General features: G+C 28.9%; 1 protein-coding gene across 2 annotated transcripts in view; it reads left to right on the top strand.

The window, feature by feature from the left end:
- Nucleotides 1-11,415, top strand: part of LOC116772177 (G-protein coupled receptor dmsr-1-like) — a 32,896-nt gene extending 21,481 nt beyond the window's left edge. Inside the window, exons 3-8 of one of the 2 annotated variants that reach the window (XM_032664264.2) lie at nt 5,332-5,490; nt 6,641-6,777; nt 6,990-7,092; nt 7,312-7,892; nt 8,035-8,094; nt 10,288-11,415. In XM_032664264.2, coding sequence (XP_032520155.1) covers nt 5,332-5,490; nt 6,641-6,777; nt 6,990-7,092; nt 7,312-7,892; nt 8,035-8,059 — 1,005 coding nt within the window. In that variant the 3' untranslated portion in view covers nt 8,060-8,094; nt 10,288-11,415. The remainder of the gene's footprint in view (nt 1-5,331; nt 5,491-6,640; nt 6,778-6,989; nt 7,093-7,311; nt 7,893-8,034; nt 8,095-10,287) is intronic. The other variant, XM_032664265.2, reaches the window with a different exon arrangement.
- Nucleotides 11,416-15,597: the final 4,182 nt, after the last annotated feature.

Here is a 15,597-nt window from a genome sequence, read left to right as displayed (position 1 = left end):
ATAACATCTGATATTAATCATGGCGGTATACGGTATACGGAAGAGAATAATGTTTATATAAAACCCTATAATAATGGTAATATCAAAATGCAATTTCGTTGTTTTACATATCACTTTCATATAAACAAAGATTTTTTTTATTAATAAAGTTCTATTTTAATAAAAAAAACATTTGATTAATTAAGGAAATTGAAATTAATGCATAAACTGGTTTTGATAACTAGGTAACACTGGAACTGTTTAAGAAATGAAAAATTAATCAAGTGCGAGTCACATAATATAAAAGTTATTGTAGTGCGTTGTAACTTTGATCGATGTTAGGGGGGTTCACTCATTTTTCTACTTTGGAAGCATCTATCTTTCAAACAATTGATTTTGACGAAAAATGGTTGTCAGAATCTGAATGCCTTTTTTAAAGTCCTATCCATAGACACCCATCACATATACGGACGGACGGTCGGACAGACTATAAGGGTTCCGTTTCTTGCCATTTGGCTATGGAACTCCAAAAACGGTTTAATATAGAAAATTGCCAATACTTTTATTGTTTTTCTAAGTAATCTCCGGTCCTCTCTATACCTTCGATGGAACCACTGAAAAAAGCAGTGGGCCCAATTTTCCTTAGGGATCTCTTTCGTACGCTTTCACCGCAGCTTCAGGGTTTGTAAAGCGAATATCTGGAATTTTATCTTTAATTCTTGGGAATAAATAAAAATTCAGGGCGCCAGGTCACGACTGTATGGTGGAAGACGCATTATCTCGACACCTGCCATAGTCAAATATTCAACAGTCCGTTTTGCGGCGTACACTGAAGCATTGTCGTGGTAAAGGAGGATCCAGCTTCTAGGGCGCTGTTGTCGATTTTTTTCCAGGACAACAGCCAAACAGCGATTGACAAACCAGTTTGTAGTCACTGTCCTCCCATCTTCTAGCACAACTGTCGTGAATTGACTTTTCTTACCAAAGAGTGAGGCCAACATCATTTTTCTTTGACTACTTCCGTTCTATACCTTAATGATGATAATGATGATCGTATCATCACTAGTCGCTAAAGGACGTTCCTGACGCGGATCATCATCGAGACTGCTACGTCCACGCTTCAACTCGTTAAACTAATTGTAAATAGGGGCGCGAGACGGGCCACTATTAAGAAATGCAAATCACAGCCTGTCATAGCTTTCTTGATGAGCAAGCCCACAAGTAAAGTCATAATAAATCGTTGATGGAAAATTATTTCGCGTTAGGTTTATTTTCACGTGTAACAAGAGTGTTAGATTTGCCACCATTTCACAAAAACAACAGAAAAATGAATGCTATTTACTACATTAGTTTAAAAAGATTTCTTATATTTAAATTTAAATAAAGATTTCATTTGCAATGTTTCAAACTTGTCAGTTTTAAACGTTTTCAGTGTTACCCACCTATCTAATACCTTTTAATCTAGTATTTCTTAATGGATTGTTTAAAGTCTAAATAACCAGAAGCAGTTTGAAAATTATTATCTAATGAACATAAATAATTTAATCTTCGTTTTTCAAACGTTTTGGATGGTTGTTGTGTGTTACATATGTATGTAGATATAAGGGAATTGCAATTAATAGTAATAATTGCTTTAGCCGGCGATTCGGATGTTTTTTTTTAAGTATATTGTCCTCATACTGGTTTATTGGAATTTTAACGCCTTACTTAATATTTTGCTGTATAGGGAATGGTTATTAAAGAACATGACATGTTTTTTAGGTGTAATACTCGTAAATATACCACAAAATATAACTTTCACATAATATATCATTTTTGTTGAAAGGCTTTAGAAAAATTGATTCTAGTTATTTACCATTTACGAAATCCATATGAATGCTAATAACATGTGGAAATGCCAGATTGATGACTGAATATGACAAATGAAACTTGTGTGTAAAATTATGATATATGAAAATCCAATTTTAGGTGTCATAATTTCAGTCCTATGTTCTGTTATGATTGATTTTGTACTGAGCCTAGACTACATTCAAATTTGCAGTTGTTTTACGTTTCCTTTCACAAGTGCTTTTCTAATAGCTGTACACTCTCCTAAAAATAGTCTATTTAACATTATGAAAAATATCCAAATAATCAAAGCATATTAAATAAATCAACAAACAGTCGCAAACCCTTTATAAAACAATATGCAGTACTACAGCTAACGTTAATTAAAGTTTAATAGACATAACACTTTATATATACTTATATAAACTAATATGTACAGATGTTACTCGACTAGCCGACATATTTATTTATTTACTTTTTAGGCATTATCACGTAGGAATCGTAAGAAGGAAAATCATGCTTTCGACAACTGTGAAACCTGTTATACTTATTTGTTTTACTTGATATTAAGAATTCATTACGTTCTGATACATGATTTTATTTCTAGGTTTTATGATATGGCTGTTATTTTAATTTTTATTTTGAATGATTAAGTAAACTATTTTAGACATAAGGTAAACATCGTGAATGATCAATTGTAGTACTGTTGACGAGGGTGGAGTTTACCATTTTTTACCAAATTTAAAAAACAAAATATAAAATAAGATTTTATTTCACTAAGAGCATTAATATGACTTTGGGCGCGGGCTCGAAACCTGGCAAGTAACAATGTGATCATTTTCGAAACCACTGCTACTATCTTCCTAAGAAAGTCATCGTGTATACGGTTCACTGATACTGATGACCACGATGAGTCTGCAAAGACTCTTGCGACGATGATGATGATGGTGAAGAGCATTATTATATAACATTAATTTTAACATGTATGGTTTAAAGTTTTCACAACTGACTGAAAATTAAAGATTGCTTTTAAATAATGCCTGGTGCTTGTAAACCTGGTGATAATAAGTTATGTGCAAACTTTAGATATTCCGTCTTAAATGCTGTAGTAAGTTATAATTCGTATAAATATCTTAAATTTTTCTGAAAATATTCCGATTTCAATGAAAATTCGAATTTGTAAGGTGTTGAGAGTAACTTTATACGTTTAAATGTTAGCCTTTAAAATGAACCGTGCTTCCTATTTCGTTCCCAAGTTTTGTCTTTTGTAGACAATAGCTTTTATTTTTACGTCGGAAAACGCAGCTTGGTTGCCCATTTTATAAAAATTCATTCGATATAACTACCCGCTTTGCAGTTTCATTAAATTATTATATTTCTTATTACGTTCTTAAAAACTGTTTAAGGTTGCTGGCAGTTTTACTTCTTGAATGCAGAAAGTTACAGTACTTCCTAATTCTAGTCTGCGTTCTGAATTACAAATGACTTGAGGGTTTCATTTTTTGTATATTATAGTTCTCCTATTTTGTTCTTTATAGATTCACCAAACATAATTCAGATTGTTTTCTGTGATTGTGGTAGTTCATGGATTTATAAGTGGAAGAATAATTTTAATTAGTTATAACGTTGGTTACATTTTCATTCTAATAATATAGTTGTAACATTCTAAACTTATTTAAGACTTATATAATTTTAATGGCAAATTATATTATGCAGTAAGCATTTCTAACGTTAATTTTGCTATGGATATTGTTCATTTGTCTAACTTAAAGCAGTTTTCGTGAGAAACACGTTCATTTGACATTTTTAAATATAGCTATGGATGTAGTTGTATGCAGAAAAGGAAAATTTATGTACATGGTTCTTTTAGAAGCATAATTAAATACATTTGTTACTAATTTGTTGCTAGAGTTTAAATTGTTAAAATGCAGAGAAAAATGCAGAGAAAACTTTACAATACTTTTGGGGCTTTTGTTTTACAAATATAGTAGGGATGAGGGGGTAAGATTATTACTTGAAATACTTATATTAAGTTTAAAATATTGTAAATGGAACTGTTGCAATGCATATTACACAAGCAAACATAGTGTTTGGTTTTTATAAGAACAGTTTTAAATTTAGTAAAATTATATTAAAATAAAATATCTGTACTAAACAAACTACATAAAAATCTGATGATTAAAGTAATTTAATTGTAAACTCTGTCTTATTAGTTTTTATATAATTTTAAAACATTTTTCGGTTGGTTAGTTACCATGAAAAACCTTATTAAAATTCATTTGAGTGAAAACAAAATAATTGGTGGTTCCATGTAGCAAACATACGCTTGGTATAAAATAAATTCTTGTAGGCCTCATTAAATAAAGAAATAAGTAGAATGATATATCATTTTATGTCGGACAATTAGAATGACTTGATCATATATAATGTATGTATTTTATGTGAGTCTAAGTAAATAGAGTAACATCCCATATAATTAGATTATTTTTTCTCGTATTTTTTTGACAACAAAAATGAAATCATGGAAATTTTTTCCTGTTTACTCGAAATTCAAGTGCTGTTGTGCAAAATTTTAAACATTTCGTCTTAATAAGAAGTACGACTGTTTGTTTAGATAAAGAGTCACTTGTGAAAACGTCCAATAAGCGTAGAAATTTGGCAAACTCACCATCTGAAGATGACCTTTTTAGGGAACAGGAAAGGGTTTACAATGGCAATTCATTAATAATTTTCCTCAAAATTCATACTTAATTTTAAATATTGACCTTGGTTTGGTATTTTATTTGTATTGAAATTGCTCAATTCATGTTGGCTTTGTAAATTTTAATTACCTCTCAAATTTCTGCCTTTGATAAATAATATGAGTAACAAAAGTAAAAACGAAATTTTCCAAACAGCCATAAAAGTCGTGCTCGGTTTTAATACTACAATGTCACTTTAATTAAAAAATAAACGGGATTGTCTATTTGAAATTTAACTACCAACCTTTTATTCAAAGAGTAATGTTATTTGTAATGGAAAATATGACACACCTCAGTGATGGGTTTCGTTTCCTAACCATTAGTTAAATGGTGAACAAAAATAAATAATGGTATTATTTAAAATAAAATAGATCATTTTTGGTATATTTATTAATACTAAAAAAACGATGGTTGTTATATTCGCAAAAGGCATGAATAAGTTTAACCTCACTAAAACAATAAAAATTTGCATTCGTTATAAATAAAAGTATAATATCTTATCAATGAAGAATTATATATTTTTCCTTAAATAAATAGTTAAAAATCCCCATCGTTTTTCACTTTAAAATGCAGTTACATATTATATTTACCTCAGTTTTAGGAATGTTCAGTAAAAGATATGTATTTCGTCTAGTAATTCAATAACTAAGTAGAAACACTTGAAATATCTACTTTCCTGTAGTTCACTGTCAATAAAATCGGTCCTTTGACATATCAAGTAATAAGTGTGATATTTAATCAGACCGGTGTCAAAATAAGGTTCATTGATTTTATTATGATTCAGGTGTGCACAATAGGTGTGTTGGCGAACACAATGAACGTGGCTGTACTGACGAGACGGGATATGGCAGCGGCGCCAATCAACCGTCTGCTTAAGTGGCTGGCGGTCGCTGACGTCTTCGTCATGCTCGAATACGTACCTTTCTCCATATACAAGTACTTGGTAAGTTTGGAGAAGAATTTGCATATGTTCAACACAGTTCATGAATCCAGTCTTCGTAAATATTAAAAGTATATGTGTATAGAGGCCAGTCGTAAAACCTATTCAATAAATTCTCATAATAACCGTCATGAATTTATCATGAAAACTTTTTTATAGGCACTTATTTTAAAGTTAATATTTTTTTTTATGAGTAATGAATTATTTACGAATGATCCTAAATCGATATTGTGATGTCGTAGAACTATTTGTAACTTATATTCTTTTATTAAAAGAATTTTCTTTCTAGTTTATCCTAGAAAGGAATGGACAAAGGACATTTAAAGTAGATTCGTTAGTATGACGATCCGTTTTTCAACAACGCTGTGTATATATTTGATTATTTTTTTTATATCTTGTAAAGATAACATAAGATAAAAAGTCAGTTGTTTTTTTTTAAATCGTTTAAAGACTTTCTCTCAAAAGAAAATGTCAAGCTAACGATTTTATTAGACAGGTTAATTCGAACATTATCTGTTATCTATTCAAATTACAAAAGTGTCAGGACTGTTTAGATGTGTTACCATAATATAGGGTGTTCCGTAATAGCATGACCGGGCGAGTTTTATCGCTATCTTTATTAAGAGAAAGGTTGGATAATAATGTAATTTATCACCTTCACAATTCACAATTAACTTAAGTGGTTTAAATTTCATATGAGAACAAAAACAATGTGTTAAACGATTAAAACCGTTTCGTAATATTATACTTTTAAGGTAATTTCGAAGCCAGTATTTGCTTCAAAAGTAATTACGAACGGTATAATTGATTTGAACATTAAAGTAAACTAAATCAATTGATATATAACAGTATAATATCAACATGACAACCTATGTAGGGATACAAAGTTTTCAGCTAACATACGAATAGATAAATAGAGGAAAATTTATATATTACCTTGATATTTTGTATATGTCATAAAACCTCATTTTATTTATTCTTAATGTACAAAATTCCTTGGATAAATTAATTTATATATTTTAGCTACTTAATTATATGTATAGAAACTATTAATATATACTATCATACTACCATACGTATATGTTGTAACAGTTTGTTTTTAAAAGCTCTGAGAAATGAAAAATAGTGTATTAAATCCTAGTTTTATTTTTAGGTTCTACCAGAGAAATTGGATTTTCCATATTCATGGGCTATGTATCTGCTATTTCATATGCATTTTGCACAAATCCTTCATACTGCCTCTATATGTCTCACTTTGTCACTGGCTATATGGAGATATGTTGCAATAAAGTGAGTTTTTCAATCCTTAAATTTATTGTATTAACGTATTTAAAGCACTAGGCATAGAAAGTCATTTGGAAACTCTTCAATGGAACTAATTTTCACTCTAGATAATCTCTTATATTGTAAATTAATTTCAGACTTCACATTGGTATCAAATTGATACGAACGAGATAAAGTTTTATTTTTTCTTTATCCTCTTCATCTAATTTATATTTCAGATATTCAGACCGGAGTCATATCTTATGTACTGAGAAAAGATGTAGTATTGCAATATTAACAAGTTTTATTCTGCCTCCCATACTTTGTATACCCACGTTTATGGTAAGAGAAAAATATTACATCATTATACAAAAGTATTCGTACCCGACTGTAAATTGTATTAATCATCAAGGTCATACATTCTCGGATATAAACATAATGCATTTATTACAATAAGTGTAGAATTCGTTAGACGTATCATATTTTGCGTCGAACATTGCACCTACTTTTCATACAATGCAAATTAACATCGAATGCATTCAAATTATTTTTATTCTGCAGGTATTTGATATACACACAAAGAATGTCACCGACGTACATGGCAATCCTGATATCGCCTATCACGTTGATTCTGATAACCAAGGGAGACTGTACCAAGTAAATTTTTGGGTTCACGCTGTGCTTATTAAATTACTGCCGTGTTCAATACTCACAGTCATCAGTTTATGGCTTATTCGGGCTTTATATAGCGCGAATCAACACCAAAAGAATCTCAGAAATTATAGCGCATGTCCCGCTGCAGAAAAAATGGTGAAGAGACAACATAAAGCAGACAAGAGAACAGATAGAACAACAAAAATGTTGTTGGCAGTTTTGTTGCTGTTTTTAGTGACTGAATTACCCCAAGGCATTCTGGGGTTAATGAGCGGTTTGCTCGGATGGTGCTTTTTCAAACGATGCTACGATTTATTTGGGGAGCTGATGGATTTTTTGGCATTGCTGAACGGAGCCATCAATTTCATACTCTACTGCTCTATGTCTCGACAATTTCGCCAAACATTCAGACAGTTGCTTCTACAAAGACACTTGGCGCGATTCCTACCTCCCACCGCCTCTCATTCGGAATCTCACAACCAGAATACGTAAGTTGATCTACTTATATTTATGTTATATATTTGCTTTGCTTCCTTTGTACTTCATTATCTTTAATTACAAGCAATATAAATATTCACGCACAAACTAAAACAGTACGAAGAAAGGCATGAAATTCTTTTCTCCTCACAGGTGCACAGAAAAGATAAAAAGATAGCAACTGCAGAGCTTCAGTAAAGTTTGAATAGAAACGTGAGTAAATTAAATTTAGTTTTCATAAATCAGAGCTATCAAAAAGTTTTAGGAAATTTCATTGTTCAGTAAGTCACTGTAGTGTATCGCTGAAGTACTACGTATCACGTTTTACAAATAGTTCATGATATAACTCTGTAGAAAGTTGCATAGTATTATTTTCATTGCCATTGTTATTTTTAAGTACGATTTTTTTGTTGTTATTTTTATTCATAATACATAGCATGTAATACTTACAAATGCAATTCATTCTTATATAGAAGAAATCACTTCTATATATTTAGTAAAGTGACAAAAAACGAGAAATTATTGATAATCAAATAGACGTTTCTTTTAGAATTTTATTTTCCGCTTCGTTTTTAAATATTACTTTTTATATTAAAAAGTGACACAACTCTAAATCACTTGAAAGTAGGATGTAATGACAAGGCGACGAAATTAATTTTAAATTAAGTTAAAAAGATGCTATGTTTAATTAAAAGTCTCTTCAATAAATATTTGTTAAGTAAGGTCAGACAGCTAAGAGGCGCCAAACGAAGCTGTTTTATAAGGACTTCAGTTGGCTCGGCAAAAACAATCGTAAATTTGAACTGCTTCCTCCATTTTGTCTTAAAAATATGCTATTTGAAACAAATATAATCCACTGCAGATTTAAAACGATTTGCTAATACGAAAAATTTTTCTATAAAATTAATCTGAAACTTACAATGTTTAAATTGGCCGATTAATTGAAAATTTGTATTCGCTTTAATGAAATTTTAACGTATTTTGTTAAACATAAGTAATATGTTTAACAAAATTTATGGAGCATAAGAACGTGTAACATGTTGCAAAACTATTCATCATAATCCTGCAAGATCTTTCATATCCATCAGATCGTTTAGACCTATTCAGACCGTTTTTTTTTTATGTAAATCGAATTTTGTTCCCTTAATAGAAGAGTTAAAATAATTCAGACAAGAAAGTAATACACGAAAATGCATTGCGATAAATTTGTAAAACTCTTTAGAAATCTGATTAAGTTTCCTGTGCATTATTTAGTGTAATTAATTTAAACTGTCAAACACACTATTCTTATTCTTAAAGATTTTAATAGCGTTTATTATGACATTGCCGTGTATTTTTGTAATAACTAATATTTGTTGCATAAAATCGTAATCAATAACGTTTATTTCATTAATATATTCATTGATTAAAAGTATTTCTTATTCATTTTTGTCTTAAAAATTAAAGAATTTGTGTCAGCTTTTGAAGATTGATTTAATTTCCAATTAAAAATAATGTGAATTCTTTTATTCAAAACATCATAATGTTAAAGTGATACATTTGAAGTGCTATTACTAATTCTTATACTTCTCGCTAGCTTTAACCAATCCTTGTCTGCTAAAGTTTGCATAGAGCCTAACCCTGCAAATGCCCACCCTTCGCTTTCGTTAGTAATTTTTATTTTATGTGTTATTTTGATCAGTGAAATTAATTTATTTTGTTAAGAAAATTCAAATATATAAGAGTTTAAATAGAAAAGGAGGTATTACGACCAAAGAGTTCGAAAGAATGAAAAAGGTGATATCAATGAAATAAAAATTGTTTACAATTAATAATGAAGCAATAGTCACTTGCTATGACTATAATTGTAGAAACATTAAGAATATCTTATTTTAATCATAATGTTTTTGGCCTCTGGAAGTTTTGTGGGAAGACAGACAGCAACGTGTTTTTTCATTAGCAAGCACGTTATAATACTTCTAAATAATTTTTGTTATCACATTTTTATATCAAGATTTATATATTCATTCGGTTTAATTTGAAGGTTGCTGAACTTTGTCAATAATTTGTATAATGTTGATTTATTCTCATGTTTCTGTTTTCTTTTATTATTTTTTGTTTCTTTTATGCGAATTTTTGGATAGTAAGGTATTGTTTTCATGAAAAAGAAATAAAAGAAGAATATAAGTTAGATTAGTGACCATCTTGTTATTTTTTATGATTATTTAATTTATGTCCAATCCTAACCATAACTGGAAATATTTTAAAAGAACTTTCATACTTTTTTTGAAGTTTCTTTAAGCATTTTAGTTTTGTTATTTAGTTAATAACAATTACGGAAAGAATTAGTTTCATAAATATTTCATATTAGGCAACAAGGAATAAAAAAGCAACTAAAAGTTAAAATTTATATATCCTTTGTTACAGTGCCAAAACTTCGGTCCCTTGAGGAAGAATTTTGAAAAAAAAACATGGTTTGTGAACAGTTTCTATGACAAAAGAAAAGTTTGTGATAGAGTAATTTTTATTATATTTAGGTTAAATAAGCTGTTACTTCTTATAAACTAATAATGTTTAAAGTTTATAAAAAATAAAACTGTGCTTTATGAGATAATACACATAAAAGTATTAAAAGTCAACCTAAAGTACATTTTCAGTAGTCGAATAATATGCCAATTTCTGAATAATATTCATTAATTTTAAACAGTAATCATATCAGGATAAGTTTTGTAAATATTCGTTACGACATATTCCGTATCTGTTCTCACTGAGAAGGTATCCTCTTGTTTGGTAATACAGATATAGATGATAGGAAGATACAACTCTGTTGTTGGCGAAACCCTTATAAGAACCCTTCTAAGCATAATAATGTTATAGAGCAAAATAAGTGTCTCATATTATACTAACTTAAAATAAAGTATGTTCTTATAAAAGTCTTAGTAGGGATTTCGATGTTTGATCTCATTTACCTGGTAGACATATTTTAAAGTAAAGGATGAAAAAATGATTTTTTAGTTGAAATCGTGTAAGTTGTTAATAAATATAAATTGACGAATGTATTTTTATTAGAAAACTATTTTGTAAAGTAGATGTATTTTACAGTTAATTTCATTTAACTTAATTATACTGAGTGTTAAAAGAGAGTGTTATCATGGTAATTTATACAGCAAATTTAGCATCTAAACTATAATGGTATCAATTAGGCTTTCATTGTAATGTTAATTCTTAATCAGAACTATGTGATGTTCAATGATTAATTTTATATAATGCTTATTAGTTTTGTACCGAGGGATAGTGACGATTTTATTTTTGTGATGCTCACTTACAAGCTTTATTGGTCTAATAGATAATTTAGTTATCATTGAAAGGAAAGATCGAAATCGTTTATGACACTATTACATTGTACATATATAATGTGTGACTTAAAAAAGGTCATAAACAAAATGATTTCGCTTAGAAAGTTTTGTTACTCAACAAAGTTCATAAAATTGGAAGTTGTAAATATAAAGTAAATAATTTAAAGTGTTAAGATCGCTTTTGTTTTATTTTTGTAACCCTGCCGAATTTTAATGTAATACTCTTTATATTTTAAAGCATTTTCATTATATTTTGTATTAGAAAAATAATTGTTATTTTTTGTTCAACGTAATGTTGTATATAGATTAAGGAATAAAAATGTAATCCTGTATTTTTGTACTTTATTTACCCTATTATGAGAATATAATTCTCATTTTCCTTCTTCCTGTGACTTAATTGAAATAGCTCATTTATGCCACGAAACTTTAAAGTTATAATAGTTAAATAATGTTCGCAAATTGTGACAGGCAAAGCAACTTAGTTTCATGAAAACTTAAAATTTTATGGCAACGAAGTGTCGACAAACAGTGGAGATTTACAAACTTGCGCGATCCTTTAAACCTTGTATATTTAGAGTGATTTCATCGTCGATAACGTTATACAATAGAACCTTTTCATTTCCTGATTTTTTTTTGAAAATCACGATGTAAGCCAAGAGGGGCTTAAAAGGATTTATTGGTATTATTTGAAAAGGTTTTTAGCATCAGGAATAAGTACAGGACAATATATTATAAGAAATCTTTTCATTTACATTTTTGTTTACTTTATGGCTAATACATATATTTTGTAAGAAACAATTCGAATAATATTAAAAACTCAAGGTGATCTACAAAATATCGCTTTTGATGAGCCTTATAGTTATAGAACGTGGCGTACATGACATGCAAATAAACTTTTAATGCTGTAAAGTTGAAGGAAATTATAAATCGCGTTGATAATCTTAAGGATAAAACAATTTGTGATAAGTCGAACTCGATTTCTTGGTAATTATATTATTGAAATTTAAAACCAAAACATTCATTTTTCTTATAAATGTATTTGCTAAATTTTCATTTTAGGCACATATTTTGTTGTATGATAATTCATAATCAAAGTTCTAAAATATAAGATGGTTTTAATGTGTCGTAATATTTATTCTAGTAAAAGACAATATTAATTGAAGCGTTTCAGTGATGTGATTTTTTAAAAATGTGTTCTGGAGACAACTTGATAGTTATCCTAACTGAATGTCAGTCGGAGTTGTTAAGCGTACTATTTCAATAAGTCTTTTTACTTTTTCCTTGAAGACCTCCGAATTGTTAGTGGGAGAACAAGAATAATTGCTATTATTTTGTATTAGGAGATTCCTTTTACCCTTTTATGTAGAAAATCAGAAACATTAGTTAATATCTTAATTTGCACAATTTCCCATTTACATAGTTATGACTACAAAATGCAATGTTATATCTTCAATAATTGTTAAATATACTATTTATTTCTTAAGAGTAGGATGTACTATCATATAACAACTGCTTAGTTGAACAAGCTGCTGGTATTTTTTTGATTTTTTTGATTATGGTATTTTACAACAATTAGCTTCAAAAGGAAGTGTAAGTAGAAGACTTAAACACCTTACCAGGATACAATGTTACTACCAACGTCCCTTAACAAATTTCAGTGGGTGAACGATCGATTGAATTAATCTTCTGACTTGCCAATGGAAGACGGGCTTATTTATAGAAATGCGCTGTATAATTATACTATCCCTAGAGAAACAGTGTTACTGATTTTTACAAATAACTCTAGTTTTTTATTAATAACACATTTTGTACCGCACTATTCTTCTAAGGTAAGAGGCTGTTGAATAAGGTAGCAATATTGATATATAAAGTTCATGTGCATCAGCGTTTTCTTACTTGCTTTCTGATTTTTATATTATGTTCAAAAATAATAGTCGGTTTACATAGAATTTAGTACGAAAGATAAAACAAATTTATGTATGTTAAGCCTGTCACAAAAACTAATAATCTTTTAAGAGTGATTGTTGACGTAAATGCTTCTTTTATTTCTAGTATGCTCTAATACAAAATTATTACCTGATTGTTGATGATATCTTTTTTGTGTTTGTGACTTCGTTTTTTGTTATATTTTGTTAGATCACTCTTTTTTAAATAAAGTTAATTTGAATATGAGTTTGTTGTTTCTAAATTATTCTAGAGAATAAAAGCATTATTTAAATTTATAATGGTTTTTTTGGGACATCAGCGTAATCAGCGATCCAAGAAAAAAAGAGTCATGCCAAGTAGAGAAAAAGTTAATGTTACTTATATAAAACATTTTTATGCAAAGGAGAAATATAAATTGTTGAAGCTACTAAAGCCTAGTATTAAATATCTTAAGGTTGCTTAATTGGATTTTTTATAAAATAAATTAACGGAAGAGAAACTGCTGTCATTATTTAGATAGGAAATGGTTTTCGAAATTTTCTGCAGAAAATTGTCGTATTTGGTTGTAAATAGAGAATTTTTGATTAATAAATAAACTGTGGGCTATCGATATATTCTTGTTATAATATTTAACTGTCTCTATTTCTTAAATTTTTATGTATCGCTAAGGTTAAGAGAGTTGTAATTAGGTTTATTAATAAGGAATTTATGTAGAAACGTCGTTACGTACATATAATATGTTTGATAAATTATGATCACTTTAAGTTCCAGTTTATCAGTTTAACATTGTTTAAATTGTGTACTTAGATTCTTTATAGTTAACAAACCCAACATTTGCTTCTCAAGTAGTCAAAGTTAGAAATGTTTCTACACTAGATAACTCTAAATCTAAATCTAATCTAAAGTAAAAACAAAACGTAGCTGTAAAATGAGACTTTTAAAAATTGTGTGTTTGTTTTTTGTCGCTTACCTTTGGAACGACTAGATCGATTTTGACAGGAGCTATAATCGCAAGTAGGCAATGTCATAAGAAGTAACTCATGCGATATTTGTAACTACTTCCGAAACAAGGAAGTAATCAATTCAAGAGTATGTTTTTTAAGCTATAACTTCTTCAATTATGGGCCAATTTTCATAAATATATTTTTAATCGAATGTGGAAGTCTAATTGTCATAAGTTTGGAACTGATGGAACGGTTCTCGGGAAATCGAGTAGAACCTAACAGGGATGATGGCACCTATCTCAAAAGGGTTTAATTTTATTAAATAAAAAAATTTGTCAATCGATTCATTTAAAAGCTGGTTTACCAGCGGTAGTATACGATTATATATCTTCAAAATAAGTATAGCTATTTTAAAGACATCGGTAAATTTAAAAAACAATTGAATATTTTCATATATTTCCAAGTGGGGTATCAATTGAAAGGGCACAATGTGTACATGATAAATAAACAACATTGTGTTCATTTATTGTACAGCAGTTGCATACTAAAAGTAACCCTTCCAGCTAAAGGTTCCAGGAAAGCTACGAAACTTAAACGTATATAGTAATAAAAATTGTATAACTATAGCCTTCATATAACTGTCTTCGTGATTGTCAAATTGTTAGGATAGCAATGCCATCCCATTTCATTCTAAGATATAAGGAATATTCTGGTTCACGCAGCCGGGTGTTCCAGGTCAGCAAAGTCACTAGCAAAATGACATTTTATCTATACAATAGTGATGAGCATCTAATTTCCAAATTGTTCGAAAAAAAAAATCAATAGAACAATAACATGGTTATTTTTAAATAAGCTTATTGGATGGTAATAATCTATACGTTACAATTTACCCCAAACACACAGTTTGCAGCGATATAACTTATCTATGATCCTAATTTGGAATAGAAATCCCGAATTGACCTTGATTCACCGGTGTCGAAGACGGTATTTTTAGATTTGGAACGTCCTTATTTTGACATTGGACTTAGTTTATTTTGTGTAATTAATCTTTGTATTAGTTATTTTTTCTCTTTATTATTAAGTAAAACATAGTCCAAGTTTATTACAATTATTATGTTATTTAAAATTTTACTAGTACCTTTGGTAATTATGTTTATTTTTAAGGTTGTTGGTAAAATATTGTCAAAGTAGATTTAAATTTTAAGTATATTATTTATCGAATTATTTTAAATTTTTAATAAAATGTTTATAAAAATGAAGACAAAATGTAAAATACTTCATTCAAACTGGCATGTTATGAACCTCGCCTAAAAAACATTTTTTATCGTGAGTTTTATTTTATTTAATATTTTGAGAATATAATATTAAAAATATAAATAAAATCCCATCATACTTCGCGATAGTTAATCTCTACTATTGAGCATTAAAAAACTGTGTCTTAATCGAATAGTACTTGTATATTTTATTACATGTACAGATATCTTATTGATTATTTAGCATTTAAAGTACCT

The sequence above is a fragment of the Danaus plexippus genome, assembly GCF_018135715.1.
Source record: "Danaus plexippus chromosome 16 unlocalized genomic scaffold, MEX_DaPlex mxdp_23, whole genome shotgun sequence".
Classification (NCBI taxonomy): domain Eukaryota; kingdom Metazoa; phylum Arthropoda; class Insecta; order Lepidoptera; family Nymphalidae; genus Danaus; species Danaus plexippus.
Note: the sequence above shows the minus strand (reverse complement) of the source record. Positions and strands in the feature narration are given on the sequence as shown.